The 25,474-nt window shown below is 36.7% G+C and overlaps 1 protein-coding gene across 1 annotated transcript; it reads right to left on the bottom strand.

Moving 5' to 3' along the window:
• Positions 1–1,377: 1,377 nt before the first annotated feature.
• On the bottom strand, positions 1,378–2,812 carry LOC145033878 (CASP-like protein 5C3). The gene is made up of 3 exons (XM_078982371.1): positions 2,366–2,812; positions 1,947–2,079; positions 1,378–1,852 (listed from the first exon to the last, which is right to left on the bottom strand). The coding sequence occupies exons 1-3, from the start codon at positions 2,497–2,499 to the stop codon at positions 1,643–1,645; spliced, it is 477 nt and encodes a 158-aa protein (XP_078838497.1). The 5' UTR covers positions 2,500–2,812; the 3' UTR covers positions 1,378–1,642.
• Positions 2,813–25,474: the final 22,662 nt, after the last annotated feature.

Genomic DNA, 25,474 nt, shown 5'->3' with positions numbered 1-25,474 from the left:
TTCCTTGACTTGTGGAGGGTCGTTAATCGAACGAGTAGCACAAGGACTATAATTCTCTCATCATTAAAAGTATTAATGATAAATACTAAGTAACTAAACACTTATTAATACCCAATCTTAGTTACTTAGGAAAATGTGAATTTGGTGCTAACCCATGAAATTACACTTTGCACTTTGCTTAAGTCGTTAGTGGAGCGTGTGTGGCTAACCGACACACTAGTTTGATTTAACAAGGTTGGCAAAGGCTAACTTGATTTAACAAGGTTGGCAAAGGGTAATTTAATGAAAAAAAATATTTGGATCTTCATGTTTTTATGAATTATGATCGATTAATTAAAAATGAAAATTTTCTTTGTAAAATTTGGGTTGTTACAAAGTCCCTTATATCTAAAAAATATAAGCAGATAAAGAAGAGATGGGCAGAGTTATACAAACATAAGTACCTTCATTGTTAACACCACCACTAGTTGACACCTGTAAGCCGAAACAATCATCAAGCGTCTCCACCGTCAGCATCATCACCCCCAACAACCACCGTACACTTCAAACATCAGCTGCTCACAGAGTTTTGTTCATCTCGCTATTCATAATCTTACATGGATTTAGGGTTCAAGATTTCTTTGCAGATCGATTTCTTCTTGGGGTCAATTTCAAGATTTAGGGTTCTTAGCATATATTTAGGGTGAAGGTGAAGGCAGGAAAGGATAACAAAGAGGAAGATGAAAGGTAGAGGAAGATGGGTAATGGAAGAGGGTGGAGAACTGGATATACTTATTTTATTTTAATCTATTTTAATTTTTACACAATAAACAAATAAAGAAAATTTAAAAACATATATATTAAGGGCAAAATAGTCTTTTTGTATCCGAAGTGATGAAGTGTGCAAGTATTAAACAAATAAGAGATGATCCGAGTTAATTTTTGAAAATAAGGACTAAACGTGCCTTTTGTCACACGCATGTGGGCCGATTCGTGTGATTTACTCTTTATTATAATAGGGATGATATAATATCTACATAGTGTTATATTTAACAAGTTGCAGATTATTCGAAATATCATAGTGTTAGGATGGACAAAGACGTCCATATGACATGACGATTTACGGACAAAATGATTCCGTAGAAGAAGATGTACTACAAAAGCAACAACATGCATATATAGTAACCCATGGATGACTATATCTCTCCTTCTTTCTATCAATTGTCTCTCTACTTTCTTTCAAACTTTGGTTAATTGTAATGGATTGGAAATGATGAGAAATATAGGTTTTAATTTGTTGTAGGATAGGAGGTGTATAAGTAAGATAAAGACAAAAATTGATGTAGGATAGGAGGTGTATAAGTAAGATAACACACAAAAATTGATGTGACAATAATATGATAAACAGATTTGAATGATGGACATCCTCCATCCTTAGGCATCTAGGTATGAGGTTTAAATGTTGTGGAGGAGGAGGTGTCCTCCCTTCACGCCGTTGAGGCCACGTGTTTCTTCACTTAATTTTCATCAAATTAATTTGTATACACATTTCTTCACCATTCCTAACGAACCAAATGCATAACAAATTACATATTTTTTTCCAGTTCCAATTATATCAAATTCAAATACTATATATAACTCTTGAATGACAAAAAAAAATTGTCTAAAAATTAGAACATAAAGAAGGGAGAAGCCACAGATTAAAAAGCGCAGAGGCTAGAGACAAACTCCAAGACAAGCAAGCCATGGCTGCTGATAACTGATACCTGTTGCACAATTTCCCGCCACAAAAAGAATCACCAGCTTCTGTAACCATGAAGTCTGATACACTAGCGGTTGAACATGCAGCTGCTAGTGATAAGAACGAAAGAATCTGCCAATATTAAGTTTCCATTTGTTAGTATTTGAGAGATAATGAAGAGATCATGGGATTTTGAATTGGAATTGGATCGATGATTAGGATTTACCCAATCGCCTATAACTATTACTGCTACCATTTGCACTTGTCGAGATGGACGTTTGACAAACACAGAGAATGCATCGACCATTGCTAGTGTTAAACTCCATGGAATCATTAATCCTTTGATTGTCACCAAGAAACTACGAAAGGAAAGAGAAGAATGTCATTAGTAACCATGAAGATCGCGAATTCTCGATCTTGTTCGAAGATGATCCAAGAAAATCGTGGTTTGTGATTTTGATTAAATGGGCAAATTTACAGTCGATTGGGCTTGTGGTTGAACAATCTGAATTCGATTTCCATCGTTAATCGAAACCCTAGCTAAAATATCACGATCCGTCGTAAATTTGAACTTTCAGCTCGATTACTAGAACAATCTACTTGAGAAATTTACGAATTAAATCGAATCAACGAAGGAAAAAGTACCAGAAAGAAGTATAAGCGTAGAATTGAACTCCGACGCACATGAAAAGAAGAGAAGCAACAGAGAAGAGCGTCTGCCCCAATCTTAAGGCTAAGCTTGCGCTAGTACCAATTGAACCTGGCAATTCTTCTTCCATTAATGATTAATCTCCTCTACTTATATTCCGATCAGTTTATCAAACAATAAAAAACTGATCGAAATGTAAGAGAGTGTAATTTGGCGTTTGAATCTTATTCGTTTTCTCAGAGAATCTTCATATTGAATGACAATCGTCGTTGTAGGTCGTTCCATGTAGCTGTTGCGTCATTGATGCAGTTTGTAATTGGTTTGGCAGGTTTTTGTGTGAATATATTAGGGGGTTTGTGGATGGGAGTCGTACGGGCCATTGACATTTAGTTGCAGTGGTATGATATTCGGTGTAGCATCGCCATTGAAGACGAATATGTAAGCTTTTTTGCTTGTTGCAATTTCTTTTATGAAATTATATTATATTTTAAAGGGTCGTTTGTACGGGATTCATAAAATTTCATAAAGAGTAAATTACACAATCGTCCTTGTGATTTGATCACATCTAGATCTATACTAAATTACATCAATCTTGTTGTACAAGTGACAAAAAAACATGTTACATTTATTTCCAAAAACTTATTTGGATCGTTGTTTGTTTCCAAATTGTACGTTTTACGAGACGATTTTGTTGCAATTTTGATCGGCGTCAAATTTGAAACAACCATAATGCCTTGGATATTTATTTCCATTTTAGGGTGACCACCTTAAGCATCGATCTGAATCCTCTTTCTTCTCCCACATCATATGGGTTTCGATTTGCCGGTTTAGGGTTTGGAGTTGATTACATGTTTGATATTTTGGTTTGGTTGGGTTCTAGTATCAAACTTTTTATTCCGTTTTCATTTTGGGATTCTAATTCCATTTGGGTTGGCTTTTAGATGCGGGAGGTGCTGGCAATGTGATACGTGGAGGTATCATAGTTTAGAAATAGGAGAGAGAGAGAGAGAGAGAGAGAGAGAGAGAGAGAGAGAGAGAGGTATGTGAGAGAGAAATATGGGGAGAAGCGGTGATTTCCAATGGTAGTCGAAGGTAGATGGTGGCTTTCGGTGGCGGTGGGTGGTAGTTTCCGATAAGTTCTTGAAGAGAAATAGAGAAAAGAAATGGTTGTTGAAGTATTCTTTATTTCAATATAAGAATGAAAAACAAATAAAAACAAAAAATAAATATGAAAATTAAATGAAAATAAAATAGAGACAAAACAACAAAAATTGTCCTTGTGGTTTCCGAAAATCTGAAGTTTGGTTCCTAATTTACAAAAACCTTACAGATAGTCCCTGTGGTTTCAACACATTTAATTTTTAGTCCTTCCGCCTAATTCCGTTAGCTTTCTATCGTTAAGTGAGGGGCATTTTCATCATTTCAATACTCAGGGACCATTTATGAGGTTTTCTCTTATTTTAAATAAAAATAAAAAATGAAATTTAATATGTAAATGGTCTCCCCCTCTCTCTCTCTCTCTCTCTCTCTCTCTCTCTCTCTCTCTCTCTCTCTCTCTCTCTCTCTCTCTCTCTCTCTCTCTCTCTGTTAAGAAGCATCACCTAGACACCCTCTATTGTTGTTTTGCTTGACCCCTTCTTTCCCTCGAAGCCACAACTCCGGTGAAATAAGCTAACAATCGACGAAGAGAGCCCACCAGAAAAATTGGTTGTCAACCTCTCAAACTCCCCTCGGTTGCTGAGCAAACCCACAAACCCCATCCTGTTGTGTCGTTTCCGATCTGCTCTTTTCCTCCCTTTCTTCTCCGTTTTTCTACCAACCTCTCCACCTCCCCTCCATGGCTTCTTATGTGATCTTGCAGAACATCGATATGTACATTTGGGTTTACAATATGTACAACAAATCCAGTCAATGAATCAATTCGATTCATAGTTATGCAGACAAAATTGATCATCGTTAATGCATTTAAAAAATGTTGGGTACGCTAGGTTGCCGAAAAAACAAAGTTAATTCGAACTGGTTTATACATAATGGAAGTTACCTGAGCAAAATCGGTGAATGCGATCAAGAGAATCAATGATGGGACCAAAAGCATAGTGGTGTATGGACATCCTCCTCCTGCTATTTTATCTCTCTTTCACTCACTCACTATAAAAAATGGAAATCTAATGATATGTGAGTGAGAAAGAACAGATATAATGCTATGGAATGTAGATTGTGAAGAAGTATTGAAAAGAGATGGAATTGAAGCTCCCTACTTGATGTAGATTGTGAAGAAATGGGATTTGGAATATGTCGATTAGAGAAGAAGAAATAAATGAGGGCAAAAGATGGTTCAGGGGTAATTAGGGTGATGCTTCTTATATATATATATATATATATATATATATATATATATATATATATATATATATATATATATACACACACACACACACACAGATAGAGGGAGATCAAATTTCTTTCATTTTTTCTTTTTTTAATAAAAAATTAAGATGATATGAGAAAATCTCATAAATGGTCCCTGAGTATTGAAATGACGAAAATGCTCCTCATTTAACGGTAGAAAACTAACAGAGTTAGGCGGAAGGATTAAATATTAAAACTTTTAAAACCACAGGGACCATCTGTGAGGTTTTTGCAAATTAGGGACCAAACTTCAGATTTTCGGAAACCACTGAGACCATTTTTGAAGTTTTGTCTAAAATAAAACGGGCAATATAGTCATTTCATGTTTGTATGGACGAAACATGTTGTCACACCCCGAAAAACAAAGGCGGAAACATTTTCAGGGCAGACTCCACGTTGAGTATCAAACCAATGCACATAGTAAGCAAAGTAAACAACCATTACATTACATATATAAAAGTTTACATTTGTTTCAAAAGTAAATTGTACAAGTGTGATACACAATATATATATATGAACAAAATGAGACAAGTCTTCTACGCACTCCGTCTTTGCTAAAAGTGATCGTCGGGTACCTGTCTAATGAGGACCTGAGAATACAAGCGGTTTGAAAATCAGCATAAAGCTGGTGACTTCATAAGCGGTTTGTTTTATGAAAATGCATGAGTTCCTTTGGTTTCCTGAAAAAGCGGTTATCCAAGAAAATCCCATATTTTCTTAAAAGTAATGTTTACCAAATCCAAATTGTAAGGTAAAATATGTACACTAAAAACATGATTGTTCTTGTAAATTGTAAAGTTTAGTTATCTAACTTATTACACTTTTCTGGTTATGTACTACTGTTACTCAGGAAAATCCTATATTTTCCTACATGTGTGTGTGTGAACTATTACCGATTCTGTGTGTGCGAACTATTACCGATTCCGATTATATTCAATGTTATCCCCAACAAAACCCCATGTTTTCCTGAATGTGAGTGAAGTCTCCTAAAAGTCCGATTATCCTTAAATGTACATTAGTTTTATTACGTACATAAAACTAATAAATAAGTGTAAAGTGTTAATAATCTAGATTGCGAGTCCTTAAACATACTTCAGACTAGATATGACTCGGGTCGTGGCCAGTATCCTGTTTATGACTTTCGTTGCCCTTGAACCTTTCGGTTCGGCTGTAGCTAGCAGCCAGGTACGGGATTGTCAGTTCCGTATAGATCTATACACTCAAGTCACGCTCTCCTCTGTTCGGAGACTTTGGTTACAGGGGTAGTCCTCCACTCTCTTGTGCCAAGGATGTGTTGCAGAGGATGTGTCTCCAATCTTTAAGATTTCCCTTCACTTATCGTGCCTAGGGAAGTAGTATCTATGACTATCTAAGTTCTAATGGATCCTGTCCTTTACACTCGAGCCTAGGTGTTTTATTAAGGACATTACAAATATTTTATGTTTTCTCATGGAGTCTGTCCTTTACACTCGAGCCTAGGGTGTTTTATTAAAGATATTACATATGTGTTATGTTTTTTAATGGTGTCTGTCCTTTACACTCGAGCCTAGGGTGTTTTATTAAAAACATTACATATGTGTTATGTTTTCTATCAATATAAGTGTGAACAAGCAATTGTGAAACATTACAGTATATAATAATAAGAATTGAAATCGTTTGAACAAACAACTCTGCAAGTTAAAATAGTTTGTTAGTGGGTTTTCAATTCTTAAAAGTATGCGAATTATGAAACCATTTAAAATGAAATAATGAATTTAAGTACAAGATATCCTTGTACTTTTACTTGTATTCCCCCCTGAAAACATTTAAAAACCATTGAAAAATGGTATGGGTATGAACTCACCGGTTGAGAAACGCATCAGTTTGGATCTCAAACGTCAGTTCTGGGTTCGCGAACGCACTAGATTCCTATGGATTATGAAATGATATACAAATATATCTAATTAGATTTATAAACTCTAATTAGATATGATAATACACTCCAATGAGCGAAAACACTTCAAAACGAGTGCTTGGAGTGACCCGAGTGACATCTACAGACGTGTAAAGATGCGAGGGTCTTGGAATTTGAGTTTACTCTTCAAGAGTAAACTCCCTAATGAGTTTTCAGCCTCTTATACCATACTCACATGAGTTCACGGCCGTGAACTCATGTTTAGGTGTTTTATGGTGCTAAAATGGTCAATATCACTTGGGAAGAGTTGGTACAATTTTATCTAAGGCATGGGTTGGAAATTAAATCACCAATGACATTATTTAAGGGAGTTTACGGCCCTAAACATGGAGTTTACGGTCGTAAACTCCTATACCCCCTTAAATTGATGATTTAATGGCTTTAGATTAATCACATGTGATTCTAACTAATTTTCCATGCCTTGGTATGAATTTAGGGTACCATTTGACACACAATTAGGAGTTTACGGCCCTTGAGCATATGCTATGGCCGCAAACTCTCAAATGAAGGGTGTTTGGCATGTTTAAGGTCCCCAAACTATTTTTAGATGATTCTAGGATTTATTCCAAGGATTTTGGTGAAGTTACAAGGCATTCTAACATGTTTAAATGAGTTTACTCTCCGTGTTTGATGTGTTTATGGCCCAAGCACATTCCTTGGCCGTAAACTCATGTTGTCCCTCAAAATCCATGTCTAGGGTGTTCTAAGTCCGGGTTTGTAAGCCTTAAGGTCATATCTAAGTCCTAATGTTGGTTTGGAAGGGTTAAAGTGCTTAAAAACCCCATTATTATGTGTTTACGGCCCAAGCATGCTCCTTTGCCGTAAACACATGTTCCAGGTCCAAAATCATAATTTAAACATGGATTTGAAGGCCTAGGAGGTTGAATAACAAGTTAGGAAGGTTACCTCTATGATTTGGAGCCTTAATTCATTGATTTTGGACCTAAATTTTGGATGAGGAGAGAGGTTAGAGAGAGAGTAGTGAGATGAAGAAAAAGCTTCAAATGGAAGCTTAGAACACTTTAAATAGTGTTCGGGATTTGGACACGGTGGAATTCTACCCGATACCAGCGTTAGACGGGGCTTTTGGTCGCACCCGATTAAGTTTTCGTAACTCGATGTGGTTGATTCTAGAAATGTTCCGATCACTAATATGAGGTGTTAGATTGAGTTCTAAATGTACTAGAATACTCATTAAGTCATAATATAAAATATACGTTAATGACTTAATTAAATGGCCAAATCGAAAACGAAGTTGGAAGCGGCGATTGGATTATCGAAATGAGTTATGAAAAGGGTTGCAAGTAGTGATGCAAATTTCGGGTTGTTACATTATCCCCTCGTTAGAGGGAATTTCGTCCTGAAATTCAAAGATTTGAACACAGATCGTGAAGTGAAAGAAGATATGAGGATGAATCTACTGCTTTGGGTCTTCGCTTGACATTCCAGCGAACCCTCACTGTCGGGATGCAGCTTTGTTTCGTACGGTCAACCTATCAATCCATGATTCCGATTGTTTCATTCATGGAGGTTTGGACTTCCGATGATTTCCATCTCATAAAAGGGATTACTAGGGTTTCGTCATGTCGATGCTCCTTACTAATAACGACGTGGAATTTCCAAATGGTTGTTGTTGAGTTCTGAAGATAACTCGGAGAGGGCTACGAAATCGATTCCTAACGAGGATCTCGAAGGGTTTAATGTTCAACGAGTTAAGTTTTCCGCAATTCTCAAAGCGTACCATGTCTTTCCAGAGTAAGACTTCCTACAAGAGGGTACATCTTCATGTGACAGAGTAGCTAAGGGTCCGATGGTTCTAAAGGAAAATTTCTAGGTGGGTTTGCAATAATAGTCGGTGGGACCCAAGAGTTGACGGGTTTCTATGGGTACCTCCGGTGCTGACTAATTCTTTATTGCATTAGCTTTTGGAAAGGTCCATGAATATGACTGCTTTGCTTATCTACATGACCAGGAAAATGGTTTGATCGAAGGGGACCACTACTACCTCGTAGTGATCATAACAAGCCCTGGTTGCTATCTTGGACACATCATATGTTGGGTTTTTAGTATTCTAACACTCCTATGGTATACATGCAACCCTATAAACCTTGGATCTATGTTTTCTCTATAATACATGCAAATAAGAACTTTCCAAGGCTTTAATCCTAACTAGCATATTATGAAGCACTTATACTACAAAGTACTAGTTAGATGACATACCTTTTGATGTAGCTTGATGTCTTCAAGCTTTAAGAGCTTAGCCCCAATAGTGTGGAAGCCTCAAGTGGAATCACAAATCACCAAAACACCTTGTAAGGCTTTAGAGAATATGGATACTTGGTTCTCTCTAGTGAAATTGGCTAGCCCTTTTTAGTGTACCACACTAGTGCCAATTTCACAAACCAAGGACATCTTTATATAGTGTGGAGGATTATGGTTAAACCCTAATACCCATGACCTTTCATTTCCTAGGATCCATGGGTTAAACACTCCATGGACTATCCATGAAAGCTTAGCCCAACCTAAATGAACTTGGCCCATTCCATATATATAAGAGTCCATATTTAATTAGTTCATTTTGATCACTTAATTAATTCTAAATTAAGTCTTGATCAATACTAATTAAATAATATGATTCCTTATTAATATACTAGAACTTATAATATATTAATATAAACCATAAATATACTATTCTCAAAAGACTAACCATATAAATTGTGTTGGTGAAGTGCAACCCAAATGGACCATGTCGGGTCGGGTCAAGTACATACCAAATATAGTTATGGACTTAGACATTAATCCAACATCATATTCACTAAGATTTTAGCTACGAGATAATTGCAGAGATTAGGTCGATGCGAGACTTGACTACACATTCGGAGGGAATTTCTCAGGAAATCTTCGGAAAAAGGCATCGGGGAAGGAGTTGCAGACTTCTCATTTTTCGATGATCACATGGACGAGGAATACATGCGAAAACTTTTTAAGTTTTAATGCACGAAGATCATGAGAGTCGGATCAGAGGAAGGTTAGAACGGATGGCTTTCTCGAAACCAGGAATAACAACATGAATGAGGCTCGATCATTACATGATAAAGATGACATCAAAGCATTTCATGTAAAGTTTTCCATTAGATCGAACGGAAAAGAATAATTGTTCGGATTGAGGATACAATCTACAGATATGACGTTAGCGTTCTCCTTCTCACTTGTTAATCATTTCGATGGTACACGTTTTCGATTACTAATGAACAACATGATTTAAAAAGATGTTTAAATGGGTGGTTAACAAATTTCTTTCATCATTAGAATCGAAAAGAATCACAGGCATAAGATTTATCGATGGGAAATATACTTGTGGCAACGGTGGGATCGGCGGCTGTCTCCTCTTGTCCTATCGCTAGAACTCTTCCGACGTTGCCAGATATTACTGCCTTAGGGCAGTTTCGCTTGTAATGTCCTTCTTCTCCACAACCATAGCATGCCCGACCAATGCCCGCTCCGGAAGCTTGACTGATTGATTGGGTTGGTGTCTTACAGTTTTTCGTCATGTGACCCTTTATGCGACAACTGTTGCAAAATACCTCTATACATGGACCGGAAGGAAGGTGATGATAGTTGCACTTGTCACAACTAGGAAGGGTTCCAGCATACATACTGGCGGGTTTTCGAGTTGAGGATCCAACAACAGAAACAACGGCAGGGGAAGTAGCAGCATGAACTACCATAGTTTGTTGTCTCTTCGAAGACTCCTACGATATCCGACTTTCCTTCTTCTTCCCAATTTTTCTTTTCTCGCCACCCCTCTCTGTCGGCTCAGGAGTGGTAGCTGCTTCTTCAAAGTCATCACTATGGTCGATTAGGATTCGTGCTAATCATTTTGCGTTGTTGTGTGTGTCTGGTCTCGCAGCTATGACATTCCCTTTTATTGGCTGGGTAAGCCCCCAGATGAATCTCTCTTTCTTTTTACTCTCCGGGGTAACCATTCCCAGATAGAGTAGTGCCAGGTCATCGAACTTGGAAGTTTAAGCGACAATATCGGAACCCTTCATCTTCAAGTTCCAGAGTTCGTGTTCTAACTTCTGCATTTCGCCCCGAGGGTAGTACTCAGCCAGCAGAAGTTCCTTCATGGGCTCCCAACCCATGGCATTAGGTACAAGTAAGGTTAGGGATTTGACTCGGCCATTCCACCAAGTCAAGGCTTTGTCGATAAAGATGCAGGCGGCAAACTTCACCTTGTCAGATTCCGAGCAGGCGCAAATTTCAAATATGGATTCGATCTTCTCGAACCATCGGGTGATGGAAATGACACCTCCAGTGCCATCAAAGGATGTAGGTTTTGTGTTCATGAAGTCTTTATACGAACCCCCTCTTTGGTGTCCCTGACTATCTTCTAGGTTCTGGGGTTGGGGACCACCTCCTGAACTACCGGGGTTTCTTTGTGACATGGCAGCTGTCACTGCAGCAGTAACAGCTGCCTGAAGTGTTGTAAGATCGATTTGAAGAGAAGGTGGTGGCGGAGGGTTATTGGTCTTTGAGTTGGGTCTCTTTCTTGGAGGCATCTTGATCTAATAAGATCAGGAAAGGGAGGATGGTAAGTCATCTGGATTGAATCAAGAGGTATGACATATATATATATATATATATATATATATATATATATATATTTCGAATAAGCGATAAAGCAGGAAAGAGTTATCAAACCAAGCAAATTATCGCTAAGAAATGATTAGGGAACATTGCTTGAATGAGAATTTCTACAAAGGATTGGCTCGAGAAATACTCCCATAGTATTTCATGGTTTGCTTATGACACTAGCTCGACGTTTGTGGCATCGAAGTAAGTTTTAGGCATGTCGCATACCATAGTCACTCCCAAGCACATGTTGGCCGTGTCTCTAATGAATATAGTTGGCCAGGCTATATTGATCCTAGACACGACTACATAACTGCCCAGGTTTAACCGCAATACACAACACCCATTTACTTATGTTTTGTTCTACTTGTAGTTACGGATCTCGACGGTTCGGTATACTTATATACTTTTGAAAATACTTATATTTTGAAGGATACTTTTAGTTCAGAGCACTTAGGCCCCTTAATGTTTATAGTTTTATACCATGTAAGGTTTGGTATACTTTATTCACTATAAACAAGGGCTCTAATACCAATCTGTAATACCCCGAAAACCAAAGGCGGAAACATTTTCTGGGCGGACTCCACGTTGAGTATCAAACCAATGCACATAGTAAGCAAAGTAAAGAACCATTACATTACATATATAAAAGTTTACATTTGTTTCAAAAGTAAATTGTACAAGTGTGATACATAGTATATATGAACAAAATGAGACGTGTCTTCTACGCACTCCGTCTTCGCCAAAAGTGATCGTCGGGTACCTGTCTAATGCGGACCTGAGAATACAAGTGGTTTGGAAATCAGCATAAAGCTGGTGAGTTCATAAGCGGTTTGTTTTTATGAAAATGCACGAGTTCCTTTGGTTTCCTGAAAAAGCGGTTATCCAAGAAAATCCCATATTTTCTTAAAAGTAATGTTTACCAAATCCAAATTGTAAGGTAAAAGATGTACACTGAAAACGTGATTGTTCTTGTAAATTGTAAAGTTTAGTTATCTAACTTATTACACTTTTCTAGTTATGTACTATTGTTACTCAGGAAAATCCTATATTTTCCTATATGTGTGTGTGTGTGAACTATTACCGATTTTGTGTGTGTACGAACTATTACTGATTCCGATTATGTTCAATGATATCCCCAGGAAAACCCCATGTTTTCCTGAATGTCAGTGAAGTCTCCTAAAATTCTGATTATCCTTAAATGTACATTAGTTTTATTACGTACATAAAACTAATAAATAAGTGTAAAGTGTTAATAATCTTGATTGCGAGTCCGTAACCGTACTTCAGACTAGATATGACTCGGGTCGTGGCCAGTATCCTTTTTATGACTTTCGTCACCCTTGAACCTTTCGGTTCGGCAGTAGCTAGCAGCCATGTGCGGTATTGTCAGTACCGTATAGATCTATACACTCAAGTCACGCTCTCTTCTGTTCGGAGATTCTAGTTACAGGGGTAGTCCTCCACTATCTCGTGCCAAGGAAGTGTTGCAGAGGACATATCTCCAATCTTTAACATTTCCCTTTACGTCTCGTGCCTAGGGAAGTAGTATCTATGACTATCTAAGTTCTAATGGATCTTGTCCTTTACACTCGAGCCTAGGTGTTTTATTAAGGACATTACAAATATTTTATGTTTTCTCATGGAGTCTGTCCTTTACACTCCACCCTAGGGTGTTTTATTAAAGAAATTACATATGTGTTATGTTTTCTAATGGTGTCTGTCCTTTACACTCGAGCCTAGGGTGTTTTATTAAAGACATTACATATGTGTTATGTTTTCTATAAATATAAGTGTGAACAAGCAATTGTGAAACATTACAGTATATAATAATAAGAATTGAAATCGTTTGAACAAACAACTCGGCATGTTAAAATAGTTTGTTAGTGGGTTTTCAATTTTTAAAAGTATGGAAATTATGAAACCATTTAAAATGAAATAATGAATTTAAGTACAAGATATCCTTGTACTTTTACTTGTATTCCCCCCTGAAAACATTTAAAAACCATTGAAAAATGGTATGGGTATGAACTCACCGGTTGAGAAACGCATCAGTTTGGATCTCAAACGTCAGTTCTGGGTTCGCGAACGCACAAGATTCCTGTGGATTATGAAATGATATACAAATATATCTACTTAGATTTATAAACTCTAATTAGATATGATAATACACTCCAATGAGTGAAAACACTTCAAAACGAGTGTTTGGAATGACCTGGGTGACAACTACGGACGTGTAAAGATGCACAAGACTTGGAATTTGAGTTTACTCTTAAAGAGTAAACTCCCTAATGAGTTTTCAGCCTCTTATACCATACTCACATGAGTTCACGGCCGTGAACTCATGTTTAGGTGTTTTATGGTGCTAAAATGGTCAATATTACTTTGGAAGAGTTGGTACAATTTTATCTAAGGCATGGGATGGAAATTAAATCACCAATGACATTATTTAAGGGAGTTTACGGCCCTAAACATGGATTTTACGGCCGTAAACTCCTATACCCCCTTAAATTGATGATTTAATGGCTTTAGATTAATCACATGTGATTCTAACTAATTTTCCAAGCCTTGGTATGAATTTAGGGTACTATTTGACACAGAATTAGGAGTTTACGGCACTTGAGCATATGCTATGGCCGTAAACTCTCAAATGAAGGGTGTTTGACATGTTTAAGGTCCCCAAACTATTTTTAGATGATTCTAGGATTTTAGTCCAAGGCTTTTGGTGAAGTTACAAGGCATTCTAATATGTTTAAATGAGTTTACTCTGCATGTTTGATGTGTTTACGGCCCAAGCACATTCCTTGGCCGTAAACTCATGTTTGTCCCTCAAAATCCATGTCTAGGGTGTTCTAAGTCCGGGTTTGTAAGCCTTAAGGTCATATCTAAGTCCCAATGTTGGTTTGGAAGGGTTAAAGTGCTTAAAAACCCCATTATTATGTGTTTACGGCCCAAGCATGCTCCTTGGCCGTAAACACATGTTCCAAGTCCAAAATCATAATTTAAACACGTATTTGAAGGCCTAGGAGGTTGAATAACAAGTTAGGAAGGTTACCTCTATGATTTGGAGCCTTAATTCATTGATTTTGGACCTAAATTTTGGATGAGGAGAGAGGTTAGAGAGAGAGTAGTGAGATGAAGAAAAAGCTTCAAATGGAAGCTTAGAACACTTTAAATAGTGTTTGGGATTTGGACAAGGTGGAATTCTATCCGATACCGGCGTTAGATGGGGCTTTTGGTCGCACCTGATTAAGTTGCCGTAACTCGATGTGGTTGATTCTAGAAATGTTCCGATCACTAATATGAGATGTTAGATTGAGGTCTAAATGTACTAGAATACTGATTAAGTCATAATATAAAATATACATTACTACTTAATTAAATGGCCGAATCGAAAACAAAATTGGAAACGGCGATTGGATTATCGAAATGAGTTACGAAAAGGGTTGCAAGTAGTGATGCAAATTTCGCGTTTTTATACATGTACATTTTTAATGATATAAAGGACAGTCTGAGTTAATTTTTCAAAGTAGGGATTAAAAATGTCTTTTGACACCGGTTCGAAAAACGATTCGTGTAATTTACTCTCTGCATTAGTCAATTTTTCACACTTAGGGATATAAGAATTCTGACTCATTTTTCACAATGAAGGATACATGAATTCTCTGCAAAACATTGTTTCTAGCAATCTTAGATATAACTTTCTTTATCATGTATGCTGAATTTTGCCTAGAAATCGGAAAAAATGAAGAAGGAAAACGATATATGGTATGACAATCTGTGATGGTATAAGTCTTTAATGCGTAAAATTTGCATCAACGACTTTTATATTCGCAACTGATTTGAGAGGAAACCACAAATGGATATATACCATAAGTTATTTTGTGTCTTTACAATTGCATAAAATGATTTTTTTTTAAATAACACAAATATATATATATATATATATATATATATATATATATATATATATATATATATATATATATATATATATATATATATATATATGAGATTATGATTTCGCATAGAAGTTGACGACACCATATGCGCTTTTGCCTCATTTGCGGTTTTGTTGGCAATTTTTGGATAAATCCTAAGGTTTGGGCACTTTTTGCTAATCATTAAGAAATTAGTGGATTTTTGTAAATTTTCAAATAGGACCCACCAACAACATTTCTTTTCCTGCCCACCTTTTTGAACAGTTAACTCCTTCATTCCCTCTCTTTCTCTCTCACACACACACACTCTCTAACATTAATTGAAGGTCCCTAAACAACCACCATCATCAGACCGCCTCTCTAGAAACCTCTCGACGACCATATTTTTCGTTAGATAACTCTTACCATCACAAATATCACAAATATGCACTCTAAGGTGACCATTGACCGTTGTTGGAATCCCGAACCATCTCTGGAAACCTCTAGATGACAGCCTCTACACCACCACCATACCCATCTCTTACCTTACTGAATCATCTCATATTTGTATCTCCGCCACAACTTACTGAAACCTGACTATCGAAATCATGTTTCAAAACCAATAAAATATATTAGATCTTCACGTCTAGTGACCACTTACGACTACCGAAATCAAATTTGGAACCCCGATTTCTGATTTTTACACCTCATCTTAGATCCTTTTTTTCTTTTTGATTGATTTCTTGTTGCTCAAGTGTTTTTATGGGTTTTTCTTATTGGAGTAATTTCAAATAGAGGTGATAGGTGGTGATGTTGAACAGTGGTGGGTGATGATGTTGATTTCAGGTTGGTGACTTGTGAGTGGTGACGATGAGTGGTTCCAAAGTGTTTTCATTTCTTTATGGGATATGAAATCTAATTTGAATTAATTACGAAAGTTAGTAGCTACAGATGGTGGGCTACAAGAAAAGTTGGTCAATATGGGGAGAAATAGAGGAATATGGAGAAATAGAGGAATATGGAGAAATGTAAGTAATCTTATATTACTAAGTTATATAATGAAAATAAAATTAACTAGGGATGATCATTTGGACCGGGGAACCGGACGGAACTGGTACTAGAACCGAAAGCAGAATTGGATAAAACCGATCGGGCCGAGATCGGGATGTTATTCATGTGGAACTTTGGAACCGATATGAACCGGAACCAGTGGAACCGGCAAAAACCGGAACCGTATGTTGCTATTTCTCGAGGACCGGTTCAAATATTGAAGACACGAAAGAACCGGTAGGAATCGGCGGTCCGGTTTGGTTCTTAATTTTGGGCGACTTTTCTAGGGTCGGGTCCGGTTTGGGCCAGTTCTAGCCTGATCGGTTCCTTTGCTCATCCCTAAAAGTAACATAAATTATTACTAATAGTTAAATAATAAATATAAAGTTACGATAAATTAGACAAGGACAATATAGCAATTTCATACGGATGGTCTAAATGGAAAATGATACATAGCGACGGAACACTTAGATTAGACCAAACCACATGGAGGATTCTTGAAATTTACTACTTTATAGTGAAATTTCTAGTGTTAAAAAAAAAATTAATGACGAAATTGGTGAAAGTGTTGTATTAAGCTTATGAAGAAATTTGGTGTACCTTGAACTGTGATACTCAAGTTAGTGTGTTGTTTTAACAGTTACTAAAATAAGAGCAAATAAAGGGATTCAAGATTAAAAAATATATACACATAAAACACCATAAGGTGAGTAACTCTAACTTAACTGTTAATACATGATAGTTAATAGTATTGATCTTGATGAAATATGTAGAGTCTACTATGATTAACAAGTGTTAAATTAAGTATGAAGCACCAAAGAGGCAATAACTATTGAGTATGGTGATCCGTACATCGAGAACCATTGAGTATGGTAAACCCTTGTAGAAATACCCATTGAATATGGTGAGCCTTACCTTGAGAACCATTGAGTATAGCAAGCCTAACATCATTGAGTATGGTAAACCCTTATGGAAATAATGACCGGGTATAATGAGCCTTGAATCGAGAACCATTGATTATGGTGAAAATTTATGGCAATATTGGTTAAGTATGGTGAGACTTTGAGATAACAACTTGGTACAAATAATTGTTTTGTTATTCAATACACAATATGATATAAAAATTGTGTTGTTATTAACTCATTCGATATTATTGTTGGATTAACGTGTCTAAGCTCATAACTAAATTGGTATATACTTGTAATTAGAAGCAAAATCCTTTTTTAGTTGCCCTCATAACTAGTAACTAAATAAAATAACATTTGGAGAGAGAGAGAGAGAGAGGATAATTTGTTAGTTTATTATGTGAATAATGAATTAATTGGAAACTGAAATAAATAATTTATTAATATATTATATGATTAATATATTAACTAGAAATTGTAATAATTAACTGAGAATTAATCATAATTGATTTAGATTTAATTATGGGATAATTATAACTAATTTAGAGTGCAATGGCTGAATTGTAATGTTTACAAGTTGACCAAGAGAAAGATTCTAAAACTCTCCATAGAGGGGTGATTTTAGCATGCCCTATTAGGGTTTCTGGAATGTTCCTTTGCATTATTAAAAGACTATATAATTAACAAATTTGAAATATTATTATTATATGTTCAAATTCAAGACTTTTAGGGTTTTTGAGCAGCTATAAATTGGACCCTTAGGCCTTGAATTTTTCATTCACTCTTATACTTGAAGGATAGCCGAATTTTCTCTCCCATCTCCTCTCTTGACTTTTAGTTGCTAGGGTTTGGGTTTAAGCCATTAGTGACACTAAGATTGTGGTGCCTGCCTTTTGAAGAACAAACGAAAAGATCAAAAGAGAATTCTTTTTGTTATAATAATTCTTAAGGTATGTAAACCCTACTCGTAAATTTTTTAAATTACCAGGGTTGTTTTAGGGTTCCCGACGTACATGTTTTATTTATGATGTGTAAAACTCATCAGTGGTATCAGAGTCATTGTTTCTATTGATTGTGCATGAGGTGAATGGATCTAGCTTAGGGTTTATCAAAAATAAACCATAGCCTCTTACAAATTTTGACTATTGCTAGGATTTCTTGAAATCCAAGCATCCTTGCCTTATTTTAGAAAAACCTCTAGGTTCCTTTAGGGTTTTTAGTTTCCTTAATTATCATTTTAAATGCATTAAAATTTAAATAACTAAAACTTGGTAACCCTAACCCTAATTTTAAAAATTATAAGGACAGGATTTGAATTTGAAATATTTAATTAATGGTTTAACTAAATATAATTATTTAATACCTAAATGATTTAATTAATTTAATTAGTTGTTTAATTAAAATATAAGTATTAAATCATAATTGGTTTAAAATTAGTTAATTAAATGTTTAATTCAGATAATTAATATTTAAACCTTGTATTAAAAAAATATTAAAATACACATTATATATATATATATATATATATATATATATATATATATATATATATATATATATATATATATAACGTTTAATAATTTATGTATGAGATTAAGTTAGTTGAATCAATAGTACGCCTCATTCAAAAAGTCATGATATGGGGGGGGGGGGGGGGGTTAAAGAATCCGGCTATAAAACGACCATTGAATAGGTGTCCTTTTCACCCACCGCTTCCTTGTGTGGTGGAGGGTCGTTAGCCGAACGAGTTTGATATGACATAACCTCATTAAATGTATAATGACAAAAAGTATGAGAACCTTCTTTTAAAATCTCATTCTAGTTACTTTACGAAAAATGTGAAATGTATGGTAATACATGAAAATGCACATCATTCTTTATAAGTCGTTAGTGGAGCGTGTAACGCCTATGTTTCTTGGCCAAGAATTAGTATAATGATGATGTAATAGTCAAGGTCAACCTTTGTAACTCATTTTGAAGTAATAAAGATGATTTACTTGAATATTATGTGATTATATGATTTTATGTGCTTATATACTTATCTATAAAGATATAATAAATCAAGAATGAATATAAGCATAAAAATAAAATGTTAGATAAACTCGATATCTATGAAGAAAGTTGTAGTGGTCATCACAAGGATTCCGGTGATATAAAGAACGCCGAAATCCGAGTTATAACGAAGACGTTATGACCTATTGAAGTTTCGCGACAGAACCGGCCCGACACTGCATAACGTAAAAATTATGTTTCAAATAAAGAGGTTTTTAGCCTTAGAGATCTAAATGAAAGTCTTAGCATACGTTAAATCGAGAGCATTCATAAAATGAATGCCCAAATCTGACTTCGTATGAGGAAGTTATGATTTTTCTAAGTTTTGACGTAGCAATATGCAGTTTGGAGTTCGGATGGTAGATCAAACGGATTTTAGCCGACAAAGTTATGAATTTTTTGTAACACCCTGATTTCCTGAGTATCAATTTTGGGTTATAAATTCTCATGGTTTCAAGGTCAACTCGACGAGTTGGTTGCCTGACTCGCCGAGTAGCAGCGGGTTGGTCCACATGTTTAAGTGACCTACTCACCGAGTCCAAGAAGGGACTCGGCGAGTAGGAGCTGGTGGATGAAAACCCTAATTTTGGGGTTTCAACCCCTATTTAAAGGATTATTGGCCTCCCCAGCCTCACGTTTACAGCCTCTTGACTTTGGAAAACCCTAATTCGTGTGTATGCTACATTGGTGTGTTTTTAAGCGTGAAGACAGATTTTGGTGAGAAAAGCTTTGGGAACAAGTGATTAGCGGCAAGGAACTCATGGGAAATAGAGATTTACTTTAGTTGGCACCCTTTTGATGGTATTAAGCTATTATATTGTCCTCATTTCATCTTAGATCTCTTTCAGGTGGATTTCAGGAAGCTTTTCTTGTGTTTGAGCTAAGATCTGAAGTTGCAACATCAGATATGAGCTCTCATTGGTCTCTAGGTCCATAATGTTGTTAGCTTTGACAAGCATGAAGCTTCCCTTAAGTGTGAGACTTCTTTACCAGCTGAGTTTAATCATTTTAAGACTATAGAGCTTTGCATGTACGTAAAGTTTGTAACTTTATGTGATAAACATGGCTTGGGAAGCTGGATCTACAATTTGGAGCCTTAGCATGGCTTAAAAAGCCTCTGTATGGATGAAGGACTGAAAGGACTCAGCGAGTTGCATGGTCAACTCGGAGAGTCCGATGAAGATTGTCCTGGGCTCGACGATATGGATGAGTGACTCGGCGAGTCGGCTAGGGATTTCCCATCCCATGGACATTTATGAACTAGGCGAGTTGCAAGGGAGACTCGACGAGTCATCCAAGGAGTTTACAACCGCAAACCTTGGGAACTCGATGAGTCACTCTAGTGATTCGGTGAGTTGGCGAGTTATGCAAGGAACTCGGCGAGTAGCTGAGGGAACTTGACGAATTCAGGTCAACATGGACTATTGACCTTGACCATTGACTTTGAATTTGACCACGGGTTAACCAGTTTAACTCCTGAGGGTATTTTAGTAATTCACGAATTTATGGACTTGGTTCTATGGTGGTTATAAGTGGTGGAGTTTAGGACTGTGACTCGAGGGTTTAATCTTATCTCTATGATTCAGCATTCTGAGGTGAGTTATCCTCACTATATCAACAGGGTCAAACAGACCAAGGCTGGCCCTTTATCGGAGTTGTATCCAGGTATTTGCTTGATATGTTTATTGATTTGCTAGATCTGCATCCTGGTAGTTAGGATGCTATTATGTTAGTGACCTGCTTTAGGTCGGTATCCAGGTATATAGGATGATGCTATGTTAGTGAACGGTTAGGTCGGTATCCTGGATATAGGATGATTGCAATGTTAGCAATCTGTTAGATCGGTATGATTACCTGGTATATACATGCTAGCGTATGATATTTATGTGCACATGACTATTTTATTCGTATGGGGGTTAGGTTGAGGCCGGTCCTGCTTCGTGCTGTAGGCCAACATACCGAGGGCGGATCAGATAGACTGCAGCCCCAGGAGGATACGTAGTAAGATCGAAGGCCCAACGTGCAGTACAGATAGGCTAAAGTCCCTAAGAGGGAGGTCTAGATGTGCCGAGGCTCGGAGAGTAGGTCAGATAGACAAAAGGCCTAGTGCGGGCGGTCTAGTCATACTCTAGACTCAGAGAGCGAACCAGGTGAACTAAAGGCCAGTTGTGGGCGGACCAGTCACACTGTAGACTTGAGATGCATGGTTCTTCTGATGCTTATATGTTTCAGTGATATGGTTATCTATGTGGAATTGGTATTTTGGGGGTAACTCGCTAAGCTTTCGGGCTTACATTTTCAGTTTATTGTTTCAGGTTCAGCGGATGGCCGCGGGAAGGCGAAGGCTTGATCGTACACTTCCTCGATCGATGATTATGATTTCTGGGAACTCTGATGTTTAAACTACATTGAAAACTAATTGCAATAATTGAATGGTTTTAAAAGTTTTTAATGGCTCGAATATTGTGGGTGTTACATTTTTAATGGACTTTTCCTGTCCCGACCTATTAAAAATATAACTTTAAAAATAAAATCAAAATTAGTTGATGGAGTCTACATGAAATTTGTAAATTACGGTCCCACCTACGCGTTGATATAAATAACGTTGAAAACGGAGCTCGTATGCGTAAGTTACAAATTTTAGAAGTTGAAGGTGTAAAAAGCAAAGCTGGATGGGAAGACTCCGCCCATCGTACCTTCAGACGCCTCGCGTACCGAAGTACGCACTGCATACGAAGTTGGTATGCCCCACGGTCTCTTTCCCTCTGTGGTCCAAAGCTAGCCACATAACATTAAAAAATTTCAGACACAACTCTATGCCCAACGTACCACCGAGGGTACGCCCAACGTAATGTGAGGCCTCCCATCTGTAAAAGGGGTACGAGTGCTGCCGAATTTCTCACACCTTTCACCAATTCTTTCACTATCTACTCTTTCTTTGGACTTCCTAAACCCCCTAAAGTCTAGGGAACCTACCTAGCACTAGAATGAACCCCCGGAGCGCCAGATGGCTCAGAGAATAAGAGCTTTTTAGCTCAGAAGCTTTGCTACAATGGAGACCGGTTATTAGCAACACCTGCTGTAAGTGAGATACGCCTACCCTACTTTAAGTGTAGCTTATATTTAAATATAATATCATTATTATGAACCTATAGATAAGATTTATCGATGATTTAAAGTCGTTATACTGATTGAACTACTTACGTGAGAGGTGTCTAGAATGGTCATGTAGGGTTTGGTTGTTGAGTTTCAGAAAAGCTATATGCTGAAATGGTCCTGCCTCCCAATTGTCCTGCCTGGTTGATCCTTACTTGATATATCATGAAGTAGACTCTGATTTCATGATGAATCTAGACTAATAATTATTCGCAATGAATATTAGACTAAAATTTAGTGGTAATGATACTAGGTTTTGTCGAAGGAAAATAAATTAATAGAAGCAAAGCGTTGTCTGAGTTTGGAATCACCACCATAACAGTTGAGTGCATAGTGACTTTCATCTTACACATATATGAAGTATTTAAATTATGTGCTAGTGTTAATAATATATGTGTTTATGATTGTAAGGTCCTAAAAACGGATCCTTACCAATGATCAAGCAATCACACAATCAAATAGAATAAGAAATAAAGTAGACACAAAATTGAAACAAGCTTGCACATGCTTATAGTGCATAAAACCTATGATACAACTTGCTCTCTATGACTGTGATTACTTGTGGCATCAACAACCATTAATGACCTAACCAACCCCTATATATAGTGGGCTTGAGGACTTGGGCCGGATACTGAGTTTACGACCGTAAATAGGCTTACGACCGTAAACTCTATACTAGGTCGTAAAATCTAAACAACCTACCAAAACCTGATAATGACTCAAAAGAACTTATTACAATGTAAGCCTAGAGCGAACCACTAAGTAGACCCTTCAATCTCCCCCTTGGTTTGGTGCTAGCTTGAACTCAATCTTTGTCAACCACCAGCACATATGACTTCCCCATTGCTCCATTCCACATCCGTTTGTTAGTGATCTCCCCAACCATAGTTGTATACTCTTTGGCAGCTGGCTCAAAGCTGTCTTCTGCAACTTTAATCTGATGAAGGCTCAGCTGATGTATATCACACTTTTCGAATTGAAGCGGGTCTCTTTTTTCATGCAAGTGGATGCATCCCTTCTCAAGTTTGATGACAACAGATGCAGTAGTTTCATCAAACACCCAGTACTGCATGGTTCGCAAAGATCCATATGGATGATTTTGAAGAAAGGAATCTGCTTAACTTGATTGGTAGCAGGCCACATCACAGATCTATGAGGTTGATTGGTCTTGGGATCAATTACACTTGGGTGTATCTTAATTATTGACTCTGCAGTGTTCATTAAGGGAGAACCCTTGAGTACTTGATCCTCCGGGAAATGCTTGAAATGTGTTGCCCTGGGATTCTAAGATGGATTTGAAAATGGAGCCTTCGACAACTCTGAAAGATCAACTCTGGTCCAAGAGTGGAAATCATGAACATCTTTGTACAACTCAGTGTTGCCGCTCTTTCGACTCACGATCCACATGTTTTGTGTGTCGTGAAATCCCAACGAACTAATCCCGCACCTATCACCATATACATTCTTGAAGAGATTCTCTCCAAGATCTGTAACTGTGATCTTGGATTGATCCCCAGGAGCATTATGATCCGAGCTCCTTTTAAACAGAAGTTGACCCTTCGCATATGCTTTAGCCAATTTTTTACGTTTGTGGGCCACAGTACTCGAAACTTGAACAGGCTCTTCTTCAAATCTATTAACAACACATGATGCTTGAACAAATGTCACAATGGGGTGAGCTTCAATGTGGAGATTGACCCGAGACTCATCAGCGAATGTCTTGAATTTGTTACGAAATTCCTCTTCAAGAATTTTCTTCAAGTCAAGGTAACTTGAACTGAGGAGATTAAAGTTCTCTTGGAGGTTAGTAATCTTCTTATTCTTCAAAGATTTGTCTTTTTCAAGATCAGAAACCTGAATCTTCAGCTTCACATTTTTTCTCAAAAGCTCATTAACTTGGATACTGAGCTCGATATTCCTTTGATCAAGCACATTAACTATCACACCCCCAAACCAGAACGGCAAAATCGTTCTAGGGCGTACAACTTGATGTAGTATCGTAACAATTGAATACATAGTAAAGAAAGTAAAACAACCATCATATATATAATTTAAAAGTTACATTGTAGAATGATAGTTGTTCAAAACAAATTACAATATGATGACAAAATGAGTTTTAAACTGACGACTTAGCGTCACTTCTCCAAAGGCTGAAGTCTACCTGTATTACTGAATCCCTAAGAAATACAAGTAGTTTTGAAAGAGAGTCAACAATAAAGTTTGTGAGTTCATAAGAGTTTGTGTATAAAAATTTGTATGTTTGGTATAAATCAATGAGTTTACTTCTGAAAAATCCAATATTTTTCCATGAGTGTGTGGTAGTTTAAAAGTTCCAAAATTGTAATGCATTAGTCGTTGTCATGCCTAGAATAATAGATTTATGTATGTGTAAAATCACTAAGACATTTGATAACCCTGTAAATCATTGTGTTTTTAATACTTCATGTGAGTTTTATAACCATGCTATTTACTTAGGCTGCCTATAACAACGTTCTTCAGGCGTTGGAATGTTATGACGTTTGTCACCCCAGACCTGCCGGTCTAACTGTAGCTAACAGTTTAGGAGCGGGATTGTCAATCCCGTATAGATCTATACACAAGTATCACGCTCTCCTTATAAGAGATTATGTTATATAATATAGGACTTTAACGGCATACTTGAAAGTACATGAAGTGGAATGTCTCAAAAAACTTAGTATCAAATAGATTTATGTATGAAAAGTCCATTTGTTCTTGTATATGAAAGTATTTCCTTGATATAGCACCTATAGTGTGTAGAATCGCACATTTCCTCTGTAAACTATACATATTATAGTTTTTCAAAAAGTGTATTTCGTTTGTATGGTAAACCTTAGTGTAGTGTCGACTTTGTACGTAAAGTACAACATTTGTAATAACATCATTGAACATTTATACTCAAAATATAAACAAAGAGTTTGATATTTATATCATAACACGTTTCATTTCAAAATGGAAAAGGTATTATCGTGATATGTTGCATGAAAATGTTCCTGTATGAAAATT

This window comes from Lactuca saligna, chromosome 3, assembly GCF_052625555.1.
Source record: "Lactuca saligna cultivar CGN05327 chromosome 3, ASM5262555v1, whole genome shotgun sequence".
NCBI classification, from domain to species: Eukaryota; Viridiplantae; Streptophyta; class Magnoliopsida; order Asterales; family Asteraceae; genus Lactuca; species Lactuca saligna.
The sequence above is the reverse complement of the archived record's forward strand: the minus strand, read 5'-3'. Positions and strand labels throughout refer to the sequence as shown.